General features: G+C 41.3%; 1 protein-coding gene across 1 annotated transcript in view; it reads right to left on the bottom strand.

Moving 5' to 3' along the window:
• cux1a (cut-like homeobox 1a) overlaps nucleotides 1–24,228 on the bottom strand; it is a gene marked incomplete at its 5' end in the record, with an annotated part of 66,356 nt that overhangs the window by 25,661 nt on the left and 16,467 nt on the right. The window contains 7 exons of the mRNA XM_041240918.1: nucleotides 2,600–3,358; nucleotides 6,987–7,083; nucleotides 8,523–8,571; nucleotides 10,106–10,164; nucleotides 10,432–10,623; nucleotides 11,584–11,688; nucleotides 13,623–13,671. Coding sequence (XP_041096852.1) covers nucleotides 2,600–3,358; nucleotides 6,987–7,083; nucleotides 8,523–8,571; nucleotides 10,106–10,164; nucleotides 10,432–10,623; nucleotides 11,584–11,688; nucleotides 13,623–13,671 — 1,310 coding nt within the window. The remainder of the gene's footprint in view (nucleotides 1–2,599; nucleotides 3,359–6,986; nucleotides 7,084–8,522; nucleotides 8,572–10,105; nucleotides 10,165–10,431; nucleotides 10,624–11,583; nucleotides 11,689–13,622; nucleotides 13,672–24,228) is intronic.

Below are 24,228 nucleotides of genomic sequence, written 5' to 3'. Positions count from 1 at the left end.
GTGGGGGCATTTCTTTAAAAGGGGTGTAAGTCCCACTTTTCAGTTTGGATAGAGCTCATTCTCCCTATACAGGCATTGCAAGCCTTTTAAAAGCTGAACAACTGAATTCCAAACAGCAGACACGAACATGGAGGCTAAGAACACACGCTCCAGAGCTCTGCTCTGCAGAACTGTGCCACACAGTTTGCCAGGGGCAGCATTTTTCTTCGCTGCCAACTTCAGTAACATCTTGTTCCCTGGTTATAATTGCGAGAGACTCCTGTTAGTAACTACTGTTAAGCACAATTCATGCTGATACATGTCATGTTGGCATTTACAGATTACTGATATAATTATGTACACGGCTTTATTGTACGGACTGGCCATTACAACTGGCTCATGACAAACTTGAGCCAAACTGGGACACCAACTGGGAAAAATACTGGGATCTCTACAGTAAAATACTAGACAACAAAACAAGATTAGAATTAGAAAAGGGGATTCCGTAGTCCACTGCAATTAACATTGTTGTAATGTTAAAACAATTTGGCAGTGAAGCAGGTATTTTGTTTTAACCAGACAATACAAACTTAACTGAGAGAATCACGGCACACAGCTGTGTACCAAACATTAAGACAACAGCTCTTACTTGTACAATACCCACAATCTAATGTGACCTAGAGAATCACAGAATGCAGTACCAAGCATCAAGCCACAATTTCAAAGCGTTTTATCATCCAGAAACCAGAAAACCACACACCCTTAGATTTGTACATAACACTGAAGTATACCACCTATACTTCCTGTGCAGCAGGTATGAAGACCCCACCTGAAGCTAACTTAGCCAAGTGAAGTGAAAATAAATCTTGCACTGAACAATATGCAGCAAAACGATAAGGTACTTGTGAGCAGTGAAGAAAATTATTTTTAAATGTTTGGTTATTCCCCTTTAAAAGTTACTAATATCACTGCTCCCCACTGTTTCATTCATGTCTACCTCTATAAAGCACTGTGACGGATCTAAATGTTTTCAATCTGCAACATTAGTCTATTATTTATAAAGACTAACAGAAATTGTTCATGCTCAGCTTTTAATTGTTCTCATTTTGTTCTAGTTAAATTCGAAATGGAGCGCTTCCCAGATAATGAATTAAGTGACAAGCTCTCTGACAGAACTGTAGTTCGGCAATAATGAAACACTTTTAAACATTTTAGCAGCTGTCGAAAGAGCACAGGCAATCATTTTAATAATTGTGTTCAGTGTAACCCTGTTATATTCTACGTATTAGAATAAATATACACTACCACTGTTCAGAGTGTTCCCCAATGTTTAAAATGTCTAGTTTTGTATATGTTTACAAAATTCACAAACTTTTAATATGATACTGTCTTCGCCTTCACCCATTAAGGGTTAAAATGAAGAACACATCTCTCGCCAAGTCATTCTGCATTCATAAATGTACTTGTGGGATGTCTTGATTATTACAATCCGTTGCTTATTTGATTTGATACCAACATATTTAGAAAGCATGCAGACTGTTTCTGGGGTAAAACGGGTAACAAACGTCTCACCCCGAAGCACTACAAACCACTGGAGTGATTTAATAGTTGACTGAGCCACAGTACACAGGCATTACACGGTTGATAAGAACCTGTGACTAACACCCTTAATATTTCCACATGTGCCATAAGGTCATCTTCACCACACGTTCTCATTGCTTATGAATGCAGCCTGGTCAGTGCTGGCTGGTGCTACAGAAGAGAGACACATACCTTTTAATCCTTCCCAGTGAACAGCAGCACGGAACTAGATACATATAACATCAGTATTCTGGTAAGCACACTACCTTCACAGGCAATTCCCAGCACGCCAGGGTTTTACGAATACAAATCAAATTGAACTTTCTAATGTTCTTGTAATACAGTTAGTTTTCCTGCAGCAACAGAAAATCCACCTGATGCTCAAGGCGACGATTAGCAGTTTCTGCATAATAATAATTGTAAATCTTGTTGCAAACCTGGTGATCAGTTAGTGTTTTAAACCACACTGTCTTATTTTCTTACTGCAGTGGTACAAAAACCTTGATCAAAACAGGACTTTGCGTGCTGGAAGAAACCAAGTGAGGCCAACATGCAGTATTGGATTGCTTGAGATCTTATTACTTGGTCCTAGAGTGTCTTATTGATTCCTAAAATGTCTGTTAAAGTCTGTATTTTCTATATGAAGCAGTCAACAGACAAAATAAAGCATTCTGATGGCTTCCTATTGTGTACTAACATAGCCAAAAGGCCATTAACAAGTTTGAGAGCAAAAACAATAACACCAATAACATCCCCATCGTGGGACCAACATTTTGATTTGATCCTGGATCAAGTTTCAAAAGTCCATGTCATACCCTTTACAAGTTTGTTTAGCACAGTATTTCAGCACTCATGTTTAATATGCATTTACCATAGTTTACTATGTTTTTAAATACGCTTTATGATACCTCTATGGGCTGTACAAAGCTTATGCTTCACCGTGCTTTCGGTATGCTTTGGTTTTACTATGGTAAACTTTTCTAAGTGTGAGTGAGGCTGATGTATGGTTGTGTGTGGGTCTTTCGGCTTAGCTACTCACCTCTCTGTCGGCCCTGGATGCTGCGCAGTGCTAGGATGTTCTGCTCGTCGGACAGGAACTGCTTCATCTTGTGGAAGGGCTCCTTGCCGCGGATGGTCAGCTTGTTCCAGGGCTTGGGCCGGGCCAGGATCTCGCTGACCGAGCCTTGGGACAGGCCCAGCACGTAGTGTCCGAAGATGCGCTGCCCGATGTTGTGCTTGATGAGCTGCTCCTTGACCTGACGGGCGATCTCCGCAGTGTCCATGTCCTCGCCCTCGGAGACGCTGCCCGCGCCCTCAGACTGGCATGGGGAGGGAGCCATGCCATTGACATCCGGGCTGCCGGACTGCTGCTGCTGCTGCTGCTGCTGCTGGAGGGGGCTGGCGGAGAGGGAGTTTGTGCTGTAATGCCCGGGGGAAAAGAGCATGGTGGGGGTGCCTGCACTAGACTCCTGGAGGGCCTTGGAGTAGAAAGTCTGCATGAGCTGGCGCTGAAGGAGGGAGTTCAGGGCCACCTTCCCCGCCAGAGGGAAACCAGTGGCTGTGCCAGCCAGGGAGGACCCAAAAAAATCCTGTCCGATTCCGGTGGGCGAGAATTGGTGGGTGCCGTTGGCGCTGGAGGCCTGCTCTGCAGCGCCAGTGCTGTGGTTGGCAGACACCCGTAGCAGCTGGGAGGGGGGAGGGGAGGCTTGAAGGATGGCAGCGGCTTTGGTGGAAGTGCTGGTGACGGCACGCTGGCTTGCTTCCGGTGTTGGCTCTTTCCCTTTCCTCCCGGCCGACCCTACAAGAAAGGTCAAACACAATGCATTATGGGGGAGCAAAAGGGTGTGCGTCAAAAAAATGAAATAAAAAAAGCATAGTTAAACTAAAAAAAAATATATATATTTTTTTAGCCTGGGTTTTTTAAAAAATAAATACAAAATAGAAGATAAAAGTGCATATTTTACTTTAAAAAAAAAAAATGGGGGGGGGGGAGATAAATAGGGCTATTTGCTCAGACCCCCCACAGACAAAACGCCCATGCATTTGATGTTTGTACCTTTCTTGTATGGTGAAGCCAGTCAGAGAAGCCTATGCCTAAATCAAGTCTTTCTAATTGATAGAAACAAAACAAAGGGCAGCGCTCTCCAGCCAGTGCTGGCGGAACCCTGTTAGAAGTGGTCTGGAGTTCCTTGGGAGCTCAGGTGGATTAATTTCAGTTAGTCCGCTTCTCTCTCACCCTGTCTCCCGTATCCAGTCCTTGCAGTGGAAGCCTGCTACCGTCCTTACTGTTTAATCTGCAGCCGAGGCAGGGGGTACTGAAACACGCATGCCTGCTCCCCTACTCTGTGGAAGGAAGTACAGTGCATCTGCCTACTAACAGTGTCCTGTGTCGTTTGCCCGATGAACACTAAACTGCAGCGATGCGCTGTCCCTGCCAGGCATGTAGACCTATGTAGGCAGAGGCAGCTGTGTCCAGGCTACTTGCTTGCTGGTCTTTCTCCTGAATCTCTTTCCCTTCTTTTCATAACTGATCAGGGGCTGGTTGGTTACAGCTTGTGGGATCTTTTATTGTTACAGTCTTGTGTTGCATCACCACACATTGCTTATCCTTGAGGCCACTGAACAGAATATATGTTGTGTGTGTGTTGTGCCATATATTGAAGAAAAATCCTGGTGGACTGAGTCCACTGAATTGTTAGTCTTTTGTGCCACAGTACTTAAAGATACCAAAAAATACAGGCCGTATTTGAAAAAAAAAAAAAAAAAAAAGAAAAAAAAAAAAATAAAAAATATATTCTGGTTAAATGAGGCCAGCGAATCGTTACCAAAGTCTTTCAGATTTTTAAAGGAACTCCAAAAAAAAAAAAAAAAAAAAATGTAAAAAATATATTCTGGTTAAATGAGGCCAGCGAATCGTTACCAAAGTCTTTCAGATTTTTAAAGGAACTCCAAAAAAAAAAAAAAAATGTAAAAAATATATTCTGGTTAAATGAGGCCAGCGAATCGTACCAAAGTCTTTCAGATTTTTAAAGGAACTCCAAAAAAAAACAAAATGTGAAAGAAAAATCCTGACGGATTCTGTCATTGTAAAATTTTGTGCAAATTTTACAAAAATGAGATCGAAAAAATACACAAAAGTTGCCAACTAAGGAGTGAACAGCACTGCTCGACTCTGAAGAGCTTGATGTGGATCGGTTTTGAAACTGATAAGGAGGAATGGATATAAACTGCAGTGGGCTGGTTGTAGCTACCAAGTATATACACTTATTAGGACAGCAGTATTGAAAGACTACAGGCAATGAGCCACATCTCAAACTAGAACATTTCTGAGAATATACCAGAATAAAACAAGATCTATCTAAAAATATACAAAATGTTTTTGACCAGAAACTCCTACAGCATGTTAACATTGAAACGTAGCACATATATAACCCTCCTATTATGTTGAGAATGAGTCTACATCTATCACATTGACCCCAAACATAACGTATGTGAAGATAATCTGTAATTAGGATTTTCTTTTATGATTGTGTTCCAACATCCTATGTTATCCATTATATGAACAATCAATACTGCTAAATGTCTAAAGGTTGAAATAAAATGTCACGCTAAAGAGATTATGATTAAACACATTAAAACTCTATCAGATCAACCTGACCTAAAGCAAAACAGCACTCAAATAATTTATATAACACCTTGACACCTCTCTTTAACCTTGCAGTGCAGCCACAGCTATACAAACAGCACCTGTGTGTGTGTAGAATGATTAGTATCGCTGTAGATTCAGATTAAACCTTGATGCTCCCCACACGCATCATAGATTTCAACATACCTGTGAAGTGTGCCCATTACCATGTAATATGCAGTTCCCCATGAAAATTCCAATTTCTGAAGGAATAGCGTAAATGTACTTGAATATAAATACAGCAGGCGTTTGCCTTGTTAATGCACACTGCCTGGTACACTGCACTGATTTAGGGACCTGGCAGCTGCAACAAAGATGGGAAATATTTCTGCTAAAGATCTCTGATAATTCACTGATGACAAAAATGTAATGTCTTTAAAAGGTTAACATAAGTGAAATATTCTAAGCATGTGCTGTTTTTCAGGTAAGCATTTAAAGATTTAGGAACATTTGTTGAATTTTGAATGTGACTACTCTGCTTAAATACATATATTATTTTTAATCATGAAATATCTAAAAATACCTATTTTTAAATTGTGAAATAAGCCATTTTTTTACCATGAAAAAACAGCCATAATCACAGATCACTTATTTCTGCACTACTGTACAAAGTACCATTGGAACAACAATATTAACAATGTGGATGAAACCTTGTGTGGGAGAATGTATTGTTGTTGGCTCCAGAGAGGCTCCGATGGCATTCTTCTTGCTGCTGTATCTCTGATGCTTCACACTAACACAACGTTACCCTTTAAGAATACCTCAAGGTGTTTGGTCTTCCAATACATCCGGATTCAAAGAGCATTCATTAAAAATTACATTCTTTTTTTTTTTAAACTGGATTCTAAAAGGATGCAAAACATTTTTTTTTAACATTCAAAATACATGCTAGGGAAGTGACTATGCTGACCAGCTTAAATTAAAGTTTAATGAATCCATACCAAAAATAAAATGATTGATCAACTTTGATTTATTTTTGCTAAATTACTACTGCACGTGTTTCAGTTCTAAAACGCACTGTGATTGCCAATGCTATTTGTTGCAGTGGTCTCTGCATGATAACAGAATCTGAGATCTTGTTAAATACAAAAGCACAGTTACAAGACTTTACTGTGCTTCTCTTTATGCAGACCTGAAGCGCATTCCTGTGACATTTCCATAGTCCTGCACAGAGCACTGCTCAAAAGGCCAGGACAGTGGGATGGGAGTCAGGGTTTAATGTGCTTGCCCTCAAGGTGCCAGCCTTGCACCATCTACAACAAATGTGTGTAACCTTAAAAAAGCATAAAAATAACATTTGCATGGGGTTATAAACAGTGTGGTAAAACTATAAGACAACACAGGCCTTATTCTCAAAGCGTTCTCCCTTTGAGTTAGTCAACAAACAACTAAAGGACTTGAATTATGTAACTTAGTTGCTGGTTTCTAGTAAAACAAACATGTTTTTTCTACTATAAAATCAGAAGAGACTGGAGTAAACCCTTTGAAAATATAAGTCAAGTAGACACACGTCTGATGGAGTGTTTGAAGTTTTAAACAGTACCCTAACCCATTTGTAAGGCTTACTAGCACTATAACTCTTGGTGGGTTTTTCCTGTTTCGTCGACGTTACAACAACTGCATTCAATGCTCTATTGATGATGAAACAGAAGCTGAATCCCCTAAACACACTTCTTCAACTGGATTCAACGAAGAGCACACCCGAGCTGCTCAGACCCCCCTCCCCAGTGCCAGGACCTACCGCTCAGCTCGCTGTTGGCAATGCGCAGGGTGGTGCTCTCGGACTGCAGGGCACGGTTCTTCTCCAGCAGCAGCACCTCCAGCGGCTTCGACGCATCCTGGGAAAGGAGGGGAGACCGTCACCAACACACCACACCACCCTGCAACCCCAGCACTCAAACACTACCTGCGCCAAAACTTAAAAAAATAATACACCTCGGAACTAGTGAATTGCTACAGAACCCCTACAACTGTTTACAAGAAACACATTACTTGACCTTTGCTGTATCCCGTGTCGTCCATATCGCAGCAATATATTTTTCAATATATATTTCAACATAACTTATGATTCGGTAAATCAACGAAGGATTTACTTTTTTTTTTACTCTGGCACCTAAGTAAAGAAATTCTCTTTCTCCAGGCAAATGCTACCAAGTAAATGTTGAGAAATATATTCCCCAGTCGATTTATGACCAAATGACACGGGAACAAAAATATCATGAGTGTAATATGTGTAACATGTGCAATAGATTTAAAATAGTGCTGGGATACAGACAACACGGTGCACAGCAAAGGTAACGTTGTCCGGTTCTTGTAAACACTGCAGGGCGCTCTGTAACAGCTTAATGTTTATTAAAAGGCCAGTAACTAATATCTCTGTCTGCAGTTCTACAATACAACATAAAACTATTGGGGCTGGGCCCCAGCACTAGCCCTCGCACAGTCCTGGGTTTCAAAACTACCCCCATTTTAAACGGCAGGTGGAACTGAAGAAATCAAGCCCCTGGAAAACATGCCCCGTGTTCATACAGTAATACTTTTCACTTGTGCCAGCTGGTTATAAAGGAGCCGTTCAGCTACCTATCAGAGGAACAGTTTATTAAACAAGTTGAGGACACATTGCTCCTAGTTCTGGAGCCTGGTCTTTAAACAATGCAACTACATTTACATTTCTGAATACCAGGATCCATGGCTAGTGCTAGTGTCTAAACCTCACTACGCCAAAATGTTGTTCTATCAAAACCAAGATTACAGTTGGTCACTTAGATTATGTCCTGTTAGCATGTTTTGTCAGTTATTATTGTACAAGATGCGTGCAAGAACAACACCCACACAACTGAAGACATTCTGAATTGTGTAAATACAGCATTCTGTTCATCTGATCAGTTCAGAGCACGTTTAGCAGGGGACTGACTGATCACCAGGACCCTAGAGTTCAGGTACCGTGTTATTGCAAAAATAAGTGTTTACACCTGTGTTCAGACACATGGCAAAATTAGATTGTAAATTATGATTACACTATAAACTCTTGCAAAGCTTTGCATTTAAAATGTTGGATAGACACTAAACAATTCATCAAGTCAGTTATCACTGGTTTTATCCACACACACAAGTTTTTACTTTGATCTGCTTCATGCGCTTACATTTGCTCATAGGCGCATGGGCTTACATTTGCGATAATAACAGTAACAAATCAAACTAAATAACAGCCTCAGGACAAGTAGATTAGTGGATTCATGTCCCAAGCCAGCACTGTCCTTACAGCTGGGGTCCGTACCTGTGTAGCATAACTTTCAGACGGTACAAACTCCATAGACTTCAAGATACTGCAGAGAAAAAAAACAACAGCACTGAATTACCTTCTGCACAGACAGCAGGCACAATAGCATTGGTGACTCAGTGGCAGCATTCTAGGATAACTGCATCACAAAGAAAGAATTGGTTTCTTTCATGTGGATTCTGAGACCAGCCTCCATACACACACACACACACACACACAAGCTTTGTAGTCTTCTCCTCTCATCCACACCCTATGTAGTGGTGGTATGTATAGATAATGGTCGCTAATTCAAATGACTTACAATGGAATTCCAATTGAACAACGAATGGCTTCTATTTTCTTGTGACTTATGAATAATATTAAAATATTGGTCTACTGGAATCCACGTGGATCTGTGGCCATTCCTTTAATAGGAAGTGCTGTGGGTTTATACTGCATGTGATACAGCCATCTGATCTTTCTTTGTGTCAGACAGTTTGTGTCAAATCAACATAACTATATTATACATATGGGGTGCTGTGTAAGGTACAAGCTGATTTTCACCCACCCAAGGTCAGAGCAACCTGTAAGCCACTCAAGGGCAGCCACTGGCCCCTCGTGGAGTGGATATCAGCTTGTATTATACAGCACCCTATACAGTATTATATGTAGCTGCAATAGTCATCATGATGCACAAGCTCATAAACTGACCTGAAAAGGTGGTAGAGAAGCAGGCATACTGCATGCACACAGGTTGAAAAGTGAAAAAGACAAATGAATATGCAAGACAATCAAACAGACTGACAAAACGATTAGACAGGGGCAACGAAGAACATTTACACAGAAACCCAAAAATACACACACACACACACACACACACACACACACACACACACACACACACACACACACACACAACCCTAAATCAGATTTCAATTCTGAACCCTTCCTACTCAACAGAGTACATACCCGACTCTATCTCAGGATTCCATCTCCCATTCCTTCCCACTTTCCAGGACTTGAAGAAAAAGCCTTCTAACATTGTGTTCCAGAAACTAATGGCAAGAACTATTCTGACAGGCAGACCAAGCTACAGCTGTGCGGCCAATAAGATCTGAGCTCTGCTCTGTGGAGTGACCGGCAGCGTGTGGACCATCTTCAGTGAGATGTTTCCAGGCTGTGTTTAAAGGTTAATGGGATCTAAGCATTCGATCTGTCAGAGAGCTGCACTGCTGGTTTCAGATATCTCATGGAAAGGAATGCCTTGCTAGACACCAAGAGAGCAATGCTTCATCGCATTGAGATGCCCTTATAGGGGATTGTAATACAGTGCATCCTCTTTATTCAGGCCAGTCAAAGGACCAACTAAATGTGGCCCGAATAAACGTTTCAAGTTAGCCATTCACCAAAGGTTCACAATAAATTCAGTAAAATCACCCACTGAATTGATGATAAAAATTGTCATCAGCCAGACCAACAGGGTTCACTGAGAGGGATGGATGGTTGTTCATCTAACAGACAAGCACTCCCCCCTGCACCTACCTGCACAGTTCCTCCTCTGTCACACACTTCCTACTGCAAAGGGGTTTTTAAAGACTTACTTCAGCTCCTTCTTGACTTCTTCATAGTCACCCTGTCCCTTCAGCTTCTCCTCCAGTTGCTGGAGAGACAGCAGGCATTAGGGAAAGTTAACTGTCGATATGTTCAAAATCTCAGATCAAGGTAAATGTACAGTAAAGTGCAGCAACGCAGAAGGAAGTACCGTAGAATCACAGGGACGCAAAGCAAAAACATGTTCAATTCAAGAGTAGGGGGTACAGCAAAATAGCAAAGCATTGTAAAACACACAGGGGTGCTCAGTAAATCCTAAGGATACTTGGTAAAGCACAGGGGAGCAGGGTACAGCAGGACTGGCATGGTCAGTCACCTTGAGTGTGGAGTTCTTGGTGCTGAGCTGCTGTTCCAGCTGGCTGATCTGGCTGGCTGAAGTGTCGCGCAGTTTGCTCAGGCTGGCCTGCAGTCTCTGCACGTCCTCCACCAGCTGCCCGATCTCCCGGTCCTTGGCTGTGAGCTCCACCTCCAGGCTGGACCGTGTCAGCACCTCCAGTGCCTGCTCCTGCTGACACAGACAAGCAGAGTTGGGGTCAATTCAATTTTTAATCCCAATTCCCTTTTAATCAATTACAATTCCTGTTCCTATCATTTTACAACAAAGGCTTTGTTGAGCAAACAAATACTGTAGACAACTTAATGAACTTGTCAGCCAGGCCAAACCAGCAGGCATGGCACAGAGTCACCACCAGTTCAAATGACAAAGCATGCAGCAAGATCCATGATCCTACCCTTAAAGGGGTTCTGGATAATGAAGTGATTCCATAAATCATTCCTGAAGTGCAATTCCATTCCCTGTGTAGGTCATTTTGAAATAAGTACATGGAAAACATGTATTTAGGTTTTTAAGGAAAGAGTTAAAAAAAAAAGACTACTTTCAAGTCATCCTTTATGATTGCCCTTCCTAGTTTATTTGACCTCAGAATTACCTTCAGAGTCAAACATCCAGCTGCTTCCCCTAACCACTGACCTGGTTTGACCATGAAGACACTGCTAAGGTGACCAAAGAAGTGATTAAACCTAGTAGCAGATATCAAAAAACAAACACACGTTTGCTGTACTTGCATTCAAAATCGCACAAGTAAGAAACCTAGCAAATGTGAGTGAGATTTATGAAGCAGTTTCATAAGCTACAGCAATTAGCTTCAGTGTCCCTTCCCAGATTGTGCAGTTCATTTAAAAAGTGTGGCTTACATAACTATGTATTGTAAGCATGTCTCCTAATACCCTCAGATTTCAATACACTCTAAAGCAAGTTTCATTGCAACTCTGTCCTGCTCTCATTACATACAGTATGTACATGCTCCTCTACTGAAACCCCAGTGGGGGATAGCATAGGGATCTGTTTAGTAGTGATAGCTTACATTGCAGGTGCTATAGTGCTATGAAATGGTCCAGGCTGTGTGAATATGGGGGGAGGGTTGTCTATGTGCATCAGTCCCCCAGTTTAAATGACCGCGGCCCTTACCACATCAGGGGCCTTCTGGATCTGCGTGGCCAGCTGAAGGGATTTGTTAGCGGACGTCAGCTGCTCCCGTAGGCCCTCGGCCTCTCTCTCAGCCACCTCGGCTCTCTGCACCAGAAAAACAATGGATTCATTTCAACAACCGACAGTTATTACAAGCACATTAATCAAGTCCTGAACCAGCGGCTGTAACTGATTTCCTAAACACTCTACCTAATAAACATTAAGAGAGAGACAGAAAGAGAGAGAGAGAGACAGAAAATAAGAAATTCAGAAAGTGATGGATTTTCATTTCAAAAGGTACAAGGAGGAAATAATGGAGCCATTATGACAGTAATTTCACGCTTGTGGAGAGGAATCCCCCTGCTGATAGTGGTGTTGCGGGCTGATGAACCTCCCAGACTGAGAGGAGGAACGCTGGAGAGACTGTGCCTGCTCTCCCCTCTCCACGGGGATGCAGTGGGGAGGACATTCTGAAGTGTATTCTGAGAGGTTATTGCTAACGACATAAAACTAACAAGAAACAAGAACAAATTAGTAGCTTCTTGCTAGTTTCTTTTTACTGTTAAAACGGTTTAATTCCTCTTTCAGTACTTGCTTTTCCACTTGTCGTCCCCGAGTGTGTGTGTGTGTGTGTAAATAATTGAAGACATTGAAAAAGTCTTCTAGTTCAGTCGCACCGTTTGTCATTGAACTTATTAAGTTTCTTTAATTATTTCTAAACTTTTCTGGTGAGCTACCATCCTCTGGAAGGCAATGGTAAGCCCTGCGGGTGTCTGCTTGAGCTAACCAGGTGCTTAGCCAGTAGGGTCTGCTGCAGTGCGATTATGAGAAACAGTCCCTGCTGATTCTGCCCCCCTAACCCAGGGATTCTGAGCCAGACGCTATGGAATCCCTAGTGTAGACTGCCAACTTGGCATAGCCAGGATTCAAACCGGCACTTCCCTGACTGTATGACTCTCCCTGCGCTCCACTCAGTCATGTGTTTACCAGGTGAGTCACTCAGGGACCCTTGCTAACCTTGTGTTTACCTCCAACAGGTTTTCAACTCATCCAGAAAACAGTGGAGCAAACTGGAGCAAGGGCTTAATAAATCTAGCTCAATATACCAACATCAACATAACAAAATGAACACATACAACTTTGATTCAGTAGTACAGACTTGAAAATGGTGTGCTGAAAAGATCGATGTCTCTAGTTTGACACCAAGTTATTAAAGATGTAATAGTAATCTGTTTGTTTCTGTGTGGGAGCTTTGCCCGGATTCAATCCCTCTGTCTAGCCCACACACAGTATCTCCAAATACAATGGTTCCAGTCCTTAAACTTTAATGAAACGTGTCATTCTCAGAAGCTAAATAATTACAATAGCTGTGTAAATTAGTCTTATTATTTGATCATAATGTAGCTGATTGCTCTCCAGAAATTATATACAGCAAAAAAAAAATACAAATAATTACAGGGTTTGGGTTGGATAATTACACAGTGGCAGGATTTTAGAAAAATTTTAGTCTTCTAATGGTAAAAATTAATAACACGCATTGCTTTTGTTGTAGTATTGCAGTATTAGTTTTCCATACATTTTTTGTTGTTGTTGTTTTATAGTTAAATATGAAAGCATGACTGCAATGCAAAATAAAAGGAAGTACTTGTAGAGCTTTGTTTGTTACTAGAGGTGCTGTTCAACACATCATTGGTCAAAATTGCAATTAGCAGCATTCTGCTAAAATGAGCTTCTCACAGTGCCAACAGATGACTTAAATTGAAGTCACTGTTGGTCAATTACATTGGCTTCAAATAACAGCAGTTGAACAATCACAGCAATTGTTATGTCTCCAAACTATCAATTCCTTGGATGGAATTATAATAGGGAATTGGTTTTAAAAAGGAATTGGAATTGAAAAAGGAATATACCCCAACCCTGACACCAATTTAAAACCAGAACAAGCCCATCATATAGAGGGTAGTCATAATACCTTTAACTATATTATACCCAGACTTTCAAACACATGGAACCTGCCCAAAAGAAGATGAGAAACTCACCTGGTTGGCTCTCTCCAGATCTGTCATAACCATCTCGATCTCATCAGCCCTGCGAAGGACAAGACAGTTGATGCAGTAACAGGCTTGTCAAACCATACTGTGTACTGTACCCTGATCCAGTATGAAAAGCACAAGCCTTCTTTGGACTGATCACAGGTTCTCAATACCTGAAGACATTCTAATGGTCCGGGCAATGGACCGAAAAGCGTCGATGATTCCACCCTAGTGGAAAAACATTTAATTAAAGTCAACATGTATTGCGTGCTACTCAGGGGAAGAACACTGAAATGAATAGAGGGCGGCAATGCTTATGTGCATCATTGAGATTGGGTTTTTAGCATTGTGATACAAAAATGTCAGAAATAAATATCCAGAAACTTGCAGGAATCTGTCATAATGCAACCAAGACAACTCCAATCCATTCTGATTTCATGCAGTACTCCAGCACATTAGGAGTGAGCTAGACTTCTCAGTGTATCGTGATTTCCCACTACAGCGTTTAAACTGGATTAAATCAGAATGGAAGCACCTTTCAGCAGTTATTCAGAGGCTCCAGCAGCAGGAGGCTACTTTGGTAAATGCATTCATTCACATATCACCTGCTTAGTGTAGCTTCATCACAATGTATACTAAACTCCTTCACCCAAAACAGAACAACGAACACAGCAACGCTGAACCACGAGACATAACAAGAGATCTTCACTATACCACAGCTGAGTGCTTCAACCAAACCGCCCACTGAACCCAGAGTTAGAATTCTAAAAAGTAAAGAAGTTACTGTTACACCCGTTCATTCTGATAGTTTTATACAACTGACTGATAACCACTGATCTCCTTAAATGGGTTAGATTAGTCCCACTAGATATACAAATAACAACTCTTTCAAATGCAATTACATCAATAATTCCTTAATGAGAATTCTCTGGAGGTGGGATTTTCATTTCCTAGTTGAAAGTGTGTTGTGAGCAGTCTCCCCATCACTGTGCAATGCGTGGGTATGAGATCTGCTGAGCAGACAGTTAAATTGCATTTGACTTCTCTACCCTGTCTTTTTCCCTCTGCCTGGAAGAGGGGTTCTAAAACTAGGGGATCGGGACCCCCGGGAGGGGGAGGGGTTCAGTCCACATCACATTTTATACCTGCTTCGTCGATCGGTCAATTGATATGTACCAGATTAAAAAGTAAGTAGTGGAGTTCCGAAAATATAGCGTTTCACGTGCCCATGTGTTTAAATAACGCACCTGTCATTTTTCTTTTCATTGTTAACATCCTGACAACTTTCTACACTTAGAACTTTAAAGTCTGTTTTAGAGCTCTTTTCAAATTGTCCGCTCTAGTGCACTGATAGTGTCAGGATTATTGCCCACATTGTCAGACAGGTAACACAGCAGTAACGATCCGCGATGTGGTACAGAACAGAAAAGCCTGAGCACTTGTTCTGTTTTTTTTTTTTTTGTATTTTGTATTTCTCTTCCTGCAGTGATTTAGAGGACAGATCTCAAACCTCAGTGTACTAGAGCGAACATTTTGAAAAGAGCTTTGAAACAGACTTTAAAGTTATAAGTGTAAAAAGTCGTCAGGATGTTAACAATGAAAACAAAAATTACAGGTACGTTATTTAAACAGTTGCAGCAACACATGGGGAAGTATAATGCTATATTTTTCGGAACCCCGCTACTCACTTTTTAAGAATAATACAAACCGTTGTTTTTTTTTTTTAATGCATTCCCAGTCTACATATAGATGCATTTCTGTAATCCAGCTTGTTTGTACACATTACGCTCTAAATCTCCCTCTGCTTTGCTTGGAGCTTGCTTTGAGTTTCACTGGAGATCCTAAATACCGGCGCTGAACTGCCAGCTCATTCCATTCAATTCTTTCAACCAGCCCCACCCACCAATATAAACAGAGAAGGAGAAGAGGCAGGGCCAGTTGAAAGCTTATATTGTCAAACGATCTGAAGGGAACGATGAAGGCAGGTTCAAAGAAGAATGACAATGATTTAATATTTGAGCAACAGGACCAATGACTGCAAGCATCATGAAATAGAAATGGAAATACACCTGAAGCTATTTGCTCTTTAAAATCCACCCCCCACCCGAAACAATTTTTGGTTCCCCCCCTCACCCCCTCATGCCTTTAAGCCCCTCTCAGTTACAGGCTAATCCTTCAGGCGGTGAGTAGCGAGGATCTGGCTGGGAGTGCGTGCCTCAACGAGAGAGGCATACCAGCAGTAAAACAGAAGGATTACACTAGTGTAGTCTTTAGGCTCCCCTTAATACATTCTAATCGGATATCATATTTTCTACTCTGTTAGCGCAGAGCTGGATCCCATCCAAAGGCTTGGTCGAGGCGTTTCTTCAGAGTTCACCTGCTGAGCTCAGAGTTTTTACACAGTCTCTGCCAGGGTCACCGCATCATATCCACCTGCTTTATCTTGCAATAAATGGACATCTAGCTGTACAAAATAAGGCTGTCATTTTATCAAGGGGTTTTGGAGGACACTATAAACTACAAGAGTGAAGCAAGAAACACAGATAAAATTCCAGGTCTTATTTACAGCTGGTTGTGCTTTACTTGTTATAATTATTTGGAAAAGTGTACGTCTATATTTGCTGATTGTTTCGAAGAAGCATAGGGAAAAATACAGCAATCTAGATATTTTTAATGTAAAATTAAAACGGATTTGCCTGTTCAGAACTGCCTTGCCCACAAACCTACAGTGAAATGAGGAATGCGACTCAAAAACGTTTCAAGAGCTGTGTAAAATATCTGATCTCGATACTGAACAATGCTCAGGAAATACTGTTATAAATAAAATGGAGAATTAACAAAGCTAAGGAAGATATTGTAGTTTGACACCAGTGTACGGTTTAAAATCAGAAAACTACACGCTTGTCTCACTCTGGATAGTAATTACAACAAATCCATTTTTCTGTCTTAAAAGAAGAAACCGTCTACAATTTCATCATTCCCAAATGTCATTCAATGAAAGGGATGGAGGATTTTGCTATACACATTGACATGAGCAACTTCCGTGAACGACACTGAAAACGAAAACTCAAAGAGGGATGAAACAACATCGTGGAGAAAGTGAAAGGCAGGGAAGAAATAAATGCTACCAAGCACACCTTACGAGGCACAGTATACTTTAACACGACAGTTCTGTGACCACTGCAAATTCATAGGCTTACGTTAATCGCAGGAAAAAAACAGGCATTACCATTAAGTATATCCGACATTAATGCAATCCACTGGGGTTAAGCAGCGAAAGCAGTCAATCAAGGTACAGATGTGAAATATTTCTAAATACCTTTGGATTTAGCTGGATTTGACTCTAAACCCCAGCAATGTTATAGACAGAATGAAATGCTGCCTGTATCACTAATACAAGTCACAGTCTTTCACACAGGGAATTACCATACAACAGGCTTCACTCCTTAAGACAGAGAGGGCAGGTAACAGCTTTGCTAAAAAAAAATAACAATGAACACACTATCAAAGCCAAGAACTGTACAGAAATAGCAGACCCTATTCATAAAGCTTTCGACCTTTGATGAAATACCATTCAAATTCTGGATACCATTCTACAGTTTAGGTTGGACTTTCAGAAATCCTACAAAACAAAATGCAACTTTTGGAAAGAGGACTCTATCTGATTGATATAAATAGTGGTCTATATACAATACACCGTTAAAAGGAGGGGACTTTGTGAAAAACATCTCTAAGAGAGTGTGTGTTATTAGTGTGACTGGATACAAGCAAAATGCCAGGCTTGATCCTATTTTAAAATTGAAACCGTGGTGGTATTGAGATCAAATTAATACAACTCTGAGACTCAGGTAATCATCACTGCACTGGTATCCATGGAAGGGATACATATATAAAACAAAAAATGACAGTTCATTATGAATGTAAAATGTTCTGAAGCCAGCTGGTTAGTTTCAAGAATATAATTGTTTTTTTATGCATCCAAAACAAGATTTTAAAAAGATGATACTTGTATGTGTGGCCCTGTATAACTGAATATTTAGATACCGGAGACAATGTACGTTCTGTATAATTGACTAATAAAGATGTTGTTAGACTAAATTAAATCACACAGCATTTATGATTGCTACAAACAAGCCTTCCTAACCAGATTACGATGTTTACCAGTGACTGGGTGACATTCAAACCAAGAATCGACATGCTCTTTGCTCTAATCGCTAGACTGTGCCTGATCCCTGGTTACTAAAATTCTGACCTAAGAGTTTTTCATTATCTCTTGAGATGCTGCAACTCATGGGAAAGTCCTAAAGCAAACTCACCTACTCACAAATTAACGACGACAATATTCAGGTCCTCAATTTGCAAGCAAATAAAATGGGTCTCTCTTTCTAGTCTGCCTGCCTACCTAGGTATATCACAGAAGCATTGTTCATGGTGTGGTGATTTCAATTATGACGCACAGCACATCGGGTCTCTAAAAGGGATATGATATGAATAATATAACACGTGAAGGCATGCTCTATTAAAAGGCACTGTGAAGGAGTCTTACATCAGTCGGGGTCGCTGGGCTTTGACCCTCGGGAAGAATCTGTAGCCTGCAATGCTATGCCTTCACCACTAGGAGGAACCACCTGGCTTTCATGAAGGTGAAAATTGTTTGGTGTTCTGTTTTGAAACTGTCAATCCATTTACCCTTTGCTGTGCCCATGACAAAATTAATTTTATAGTTTCTTTAGCAATGACGCTGTTGTAGATTTGTTGTACTTCCAAGTATAAAAACTGATAGAACACATCTAAATGCCCTTTATATAAGATATATAAGATGCTATTTTGTTCTGGGTGGAAATTTTGTTGGTAAATCGGGTTAGTTTGGCAGTCGGGTAGTATTCAGAAACCATTTCTCTCTTAAGCTTAAAAAACATAGCCACACTTAAACATTACAGGCATCTAATGCTGTAAGATCTTCAGCTCATTCTGTACATAGCTGATCTCTCATGTGTAGCCATGTCTAGATAAATGGTGTTTAAGGTGTTTTAGGAATACCAGTATAATAGTATAATAATAACAGTAGCTGTAGTCAGTATTACTTATTCATCATGATAGAAATTTTTACAGTGTTGTTCGGAAAAAGGGTCAGTACTTTGCACAAGGGTTACAGCAGACCCGACGCAGGGAAATCCTCATGGTTTAATATAATAAAAATAATATTTTCAATTACAGACTGCAATGACGTGACGTGATACAAACCCTTGTTGGCTACTCCTCATGCGATTCTTTTTCTGGAATGCATTTTCTACACAGAGTTGCTGAATGAGACTTCTATCTAAAAGAACAGACTGAGAACACTGCTTCTGCTTTCCACACTGATGAGTTAAAGACCCTCAACATGGGAGCTAGCCAGGCGCTGTATTATAAACACCTTGAACCTGCAAGCACTGCAGACACCAAGGCAGGGTCTAGGACTGACTGCAGTACCTGAGGGACATTGGTATTATTATTAAAACACACAGCACAGCACAGCAGGTACATACTGCGCCTCGTCAATGCGTCGCCCGGTCTTCCTGTCTCAGCCAGTTTGCAGCAGAGGGGTGCTTATGAACACAGACAGACCAGGCTCGGGCGCCGCCATGACCTTCTCTCGCCGCTGTCGGAAATGAGAAGTTAACCCGTGGGGAAGGCCCTGCAGCCTGGAATAGACGGCTATATGAATGCATTCCCAGTAATCCTGCTCACGCTCACTCTCATATCCTGTGTTGGTGCTCGTCCCAAAGCCCCCGGGGTGATCACGGCATTTCGCAGATTTAGCTCATTACTTTGATATCACCCCCCTCCCCTGACTCCTTGCCCTCACTGCTGCCATCGAACAGGGATTGGTCGCTTTTTCCACAGTTCCTTAACCTTTTTCTGAGGGCTGGGTGTCCAGATGGCTGCTGGGTTTGAGTCCTGCAAGTGGAAGCAGGCTGGCAGGCTGGCAGGCAGGCAGGCAGGGAGGGAGGCTGTGCTGTACTAAGAATGTCCGCCTGTACTCATATTGCTGTTGCTCGATTTCCTTTGCTTTCTCCACGTCAGTGGAGAGCTGGGGGCAGGTTTAACCCCTTTAAGGAATCGTCTGTTTCTCCCCTACCTGACAGCTTGTCACTATGCAGGCTAGCTGGAGGGTGAACTCATATTAGAACAATTACTGATATTATCGATAAAACTATATGCGATTATCATATTATTGGAAAAATCAGGTTTTTCACCTAACGCTAGAAAGGCTCAGCACCACCGATACTAAGATGTTTTGTTCCTTCTCTTCCTGTAGACAACTGATTTGTCCATAAAGAGATGCTTGGGGGGGGGGTTAATGCAAACACTTTAAAAACTAATATTATCTCAGACACATGTTTTGATCAATCCACTAGTCGAAATATATGACAGCACTTAGATTTTTTAATTCTTTTTTTATTACATTAAAAACACAGGAGTTAGGGGTTCAAACATTCTGGGATCTCTAAGACTCTAAATGGAATCAAACATTTCTAATGCAAAATACTGCTCCCTAAAATGCTGTGACACGCTCTGAAGCAGCTGGGCAGTACTTTGCGTCTCTAGTTTGGGGTTCAGGGTTTTCCAGAGACTGTACCCTGTGCATGTTCACATGCAGAGTCTGCTTCGATGCAGCCCTCGCATCGAAGCACAGGCATGGCTTCTATTTAAAGAGCACCCAATCAATAAGACATTAATCTTTCAACAAAACAAAACCCAATACACATGGCAACCACTTTTAAAAGGGAACAATAAGCTAGAGGTCTTTATCTTCCTAGCCTGGTAAATATAAAGTGAAAGCTGGGAAAAGCAAGCTTCAAAGTGCACGTGGGGTCTGTAAAGAGTGCATCTGGCAGCACAAAAGCTTTTAGGGGTTAAAGAAATATGTATTACTAGTAGAAGTAGTCATACTAGTCGTATTGCACACTTTAAAAATGAAACGTCCTTGCCCTTATACAACATGGACATCTTTCAGGTTTTAAAGAAAGCAAATCGTCTATTTTCCAGGTTTTCAATAAACATTGACTAAACATTTCCAGCTAAGGCAGTAGTTCATTTAGGCAAATCCTGTCTTTTGAATCTACAGCTCTGACCAAATTGAGACTTGAAGCCAGCCCCTCAGTGTGTGACTCAAAGCCATCCTGACAGGTACACTGCCAGCCCTCCACCCTTGAGAGCTGCAACATAGGCAGGCCTGCACTTAGAGGAGCAACACGACAGACAGGCCTGCACTCACTGAGGACAGGAACAACACAAGAGGCAGGCCTGCACTCAGAGGAACAACACGAGAGGCAGGCCTGCACTCAGAGGAACAACACGAGAGGCAGGCCTGCACTCAGAGGAACAACACGAGAGGCAGGCCTGCACTCAGAGGAACAACACGAAAGGCAGGCCTGCACTCAGAGGAACACGATGAGAGGCAGGTGTGCACTCAGAGGAACACGACGACAGGCAGGTATTTATTGTAATGTAAATACTCTAATATTAAACTAAACTAAAATAAATTAAATGACAAACATTTAGATAGAAGTCCTTCTCTTGAATGTATGATGCTTTTTTTTAGTGTTTCTAAATTGTAATTTTTACTATGAGCAATAATAAATCATGTATGAGAAATGAACTAATCGCTGGCAGTTCTAAAGATATCACTTTGTCATGTTTAATAGTAGTTCCAGAGTGCAATCTTTGTTTTTGTGATTTCTAATAAGCATGCTGTGTGTTGGCTGACTCTTACTGGAACAGAAATCATTTTGTACAGTTTGAGCAGCCTGTCGCCCAAACTCTCCTATAACAAGGAGACATTTACTCAGATATACTGTAATTTAATATGCAGTGTGCATATTAAATTACAGTATATCTGAGTAAATCTGTCCTGTATATATAGTACAACAAGTCAACAGATGTCCCCTTCCAAAAAAAAAAAGATGAATGTTTTTACTGAAACAGCTGGTATTTTAGCGCTTAACATCAATGGAATAGTTCTCATTTTACAATTACTTTCCTTCAATTCCACATCATAAGGATTATACAAGACAAGTGATCAATCAATAGTTCTAATGAATCAATAGTCCAAATCACCCCCTAACTTATTATTGACTGATGTGTAATATCAGGGTTCACATTGATGGAGGTACCTGAAGAATGTGTGTCGATCCCTTTGCATGTTTGTGTGCGATTCAGCGCTGCAGGGGTTAAGCCCGCCTGCACCAGGCTGGTTCTCTGCTCAGCCGAGCGGTAAATGGGGAGGCTCGGGGGAGGCTAGCAGCCACACAGAGAGGGCTGTGATGTAAAGCGCTGCATTAAAATTTCAGATCGCAGCACGCCACGCGGCCAGGGCTGCTGTCTGCCTGAATGGAGAGCTGAGGGGAGAGGGAGGGGGCGCCCGACACCCTGCAGCCTTCTCGGCAAACAGTGACATTCCTCAGCAAACGCCACTGAGGAGTGGCCAACAAACCATGAAACAAAATCGATGAGTTCCATTATCCTGCTCGAGTGCAGATCCCTCCCTCCTCCCCTCTCACACGCACAGACACTGGCCTTACCTTCACCACAGAGGAGGAAAGGGGGAGGATAAGCCAGGTTGTGGTTTTTTGATGGTATCATTGTAGTTAGACATAAAACACAGAGGAGGAGGAGGAGGAAGGACTAGTGCCAAGACCAAATTTGGAAAGGGATGAGGATAAGGGGTTTTGGTTTTTTGATGGTATCATTGTAGTTAAGCATTATTTTCTGCCAATTATGATCAACAACACCTCCAATGCACCACCTCCTCTTCAATCAGGAATATTCTGCTTCCAATACTGTGCACAGTCAAAACTCATTCAGGTTCTACCATCCTTTTACAGCATCCTTCGCCTGGAGTTTTTACCCGTCACACAAAACTTGACTTCATAAAATACTGGTTTATGCAAGAAATCCATTACTTTACATTCAACACACTTGCGTAAATGAGTCATTAAAGCAATGCAAGGCTGTCTATTTCATGTACTGTGGTACTGATACAAGCTAACTTCATTCATTTGTACCAAACCTGTTCTTATAAAAGCTTACCATGGTAAATTTATACTGTACCCTTTCCATTGGTTATACTGAACTGACCATATTTTGCAATGGGTAGCCACGCTTTTCAATATGCTCTACCATACCTCTATGTGATTTACAATGCTTACCTATGCTTTCACTGTGCATTATTACACTGTGCTATGCTTGTACTGCAGGAAACTTTTATAAGGGTGGTGAAGGAGGTCAGTCTTTAATACACAATGAAGACTTTCATCCATTGTGCAATGAATCATGTCATGTCCACAGTGCACTGTTACAACTCTATTTGCAGATTGATGGTGGGATTGCAATCGGATTTGAAAGCATGCTTTACTGAACTCCTTTCCTGGAGAGACATACAGTACAGTACTGTACTCCTCAGAGTTCTGTAGGCTTCATGTGGTTGACTGGTTGTGCGGTAAGCTGGCGTGCAGTTTACCGTAGCGCCACTCACCCTAGACATACTGATATAGGAACCCTATTGAGAACAAACTTCAAAAAAAAAAAAAAAAAAAAAAAAAAGTCATGCTATTTAATTTTTATGCTTTTTTTTTTTTTTTTTTTTTTTACATATTTTAACACCCTGGCAAACATGCAGAAAGAGATTCTGTAGCTTTGAGAAAGAAGGTCAGTACCATGAAACCATAGATCACAATGTGGAATAGAATCGAGTCAAATGCTAAAGCACTGGTCCAACAAATCTGCCAGTCAAACTTCTGGCAATAAGGAGGCAATCTTGACCTAGTTGCTGATAGCATCAAGAACACATGCTAAGGAATGTCCATACCAAGTTCATCCAAATTTACTCAGCCGTTTACAAGATACAGCTTCCTATGTCCTGTTACTGACTTAATGTTATACATCTGCCACCAACTGTGAAGGAATGAAACATTTTATACAGCTTATCTAGTAGCATTATAGTGGAAATAATGTACAGATACAAAACCCCAAAAGCACTCAAGTAAGCATAAATCACTGTGCAAATTAATGATTTTCGAAAGCTAAAATTTTCTAATCGTAAATTTATAACCCCTAAGACCAGCTGTATTAAAATGCCCTTGGCGATTTGTGGTTGAGCCAAATCATGATTTTTGAACAAGAATGCAATTCCCATTTACTTAATGAATGAGGATCTGGCCAAAACAGAAAGGCGCACTGTAATGCCTGAAGGCATCTGAAGTCTAAAAACGAAAGATCATGGTTGAAGCAGTGAAACTGAAGTGAAGCCAAAATCAGTGTCCCTTCACAGCTCTGAGAGAAAGAGACAGAGAGAGAGAGAAACAGAGAGAGAGAGAGAGAGAAATCTTGGATTGCCCACTTCGGCCTGAGTTTGTGTGGTCTCGACTGAGTTTTTTTTTTATCCAAGTTTAATTTGACCTGATTTTGCAGGTTCAGTCTAACATGGACTGTTGGTTTGGTCTGGAATATATTAGCATGCTGTGGCCTGGTCCAGGCTGCTCTGTCTGATCTGGGCTGTGTTAGTCAGGCCTGGATGGCAGAGGCCCAGCAGACAGAGCTCTTACAGCAGCAGTGTGAAAGCTCCCAG

The sequence above is a fragment of the Polyodon spathula genome, unplaced genomic scaffold (genome assembly GCF_017654505.1).
Source record: "Polyodon spathula isolate WHYD16114869_AA unplaced genomic scaffold, ASM1765450v1 scaffolds_726, whole genome shotgun sequence".
Lineage (NCBI taxonomy): Eukaryota > Metazoa > Chordata > Actinopteri > Acipenseriformes > Polyodontidae > Polyodon > Polyodon spathula.
This window is presented reverse-complemented; position numbering and strand designations above follow the sequence as displayed.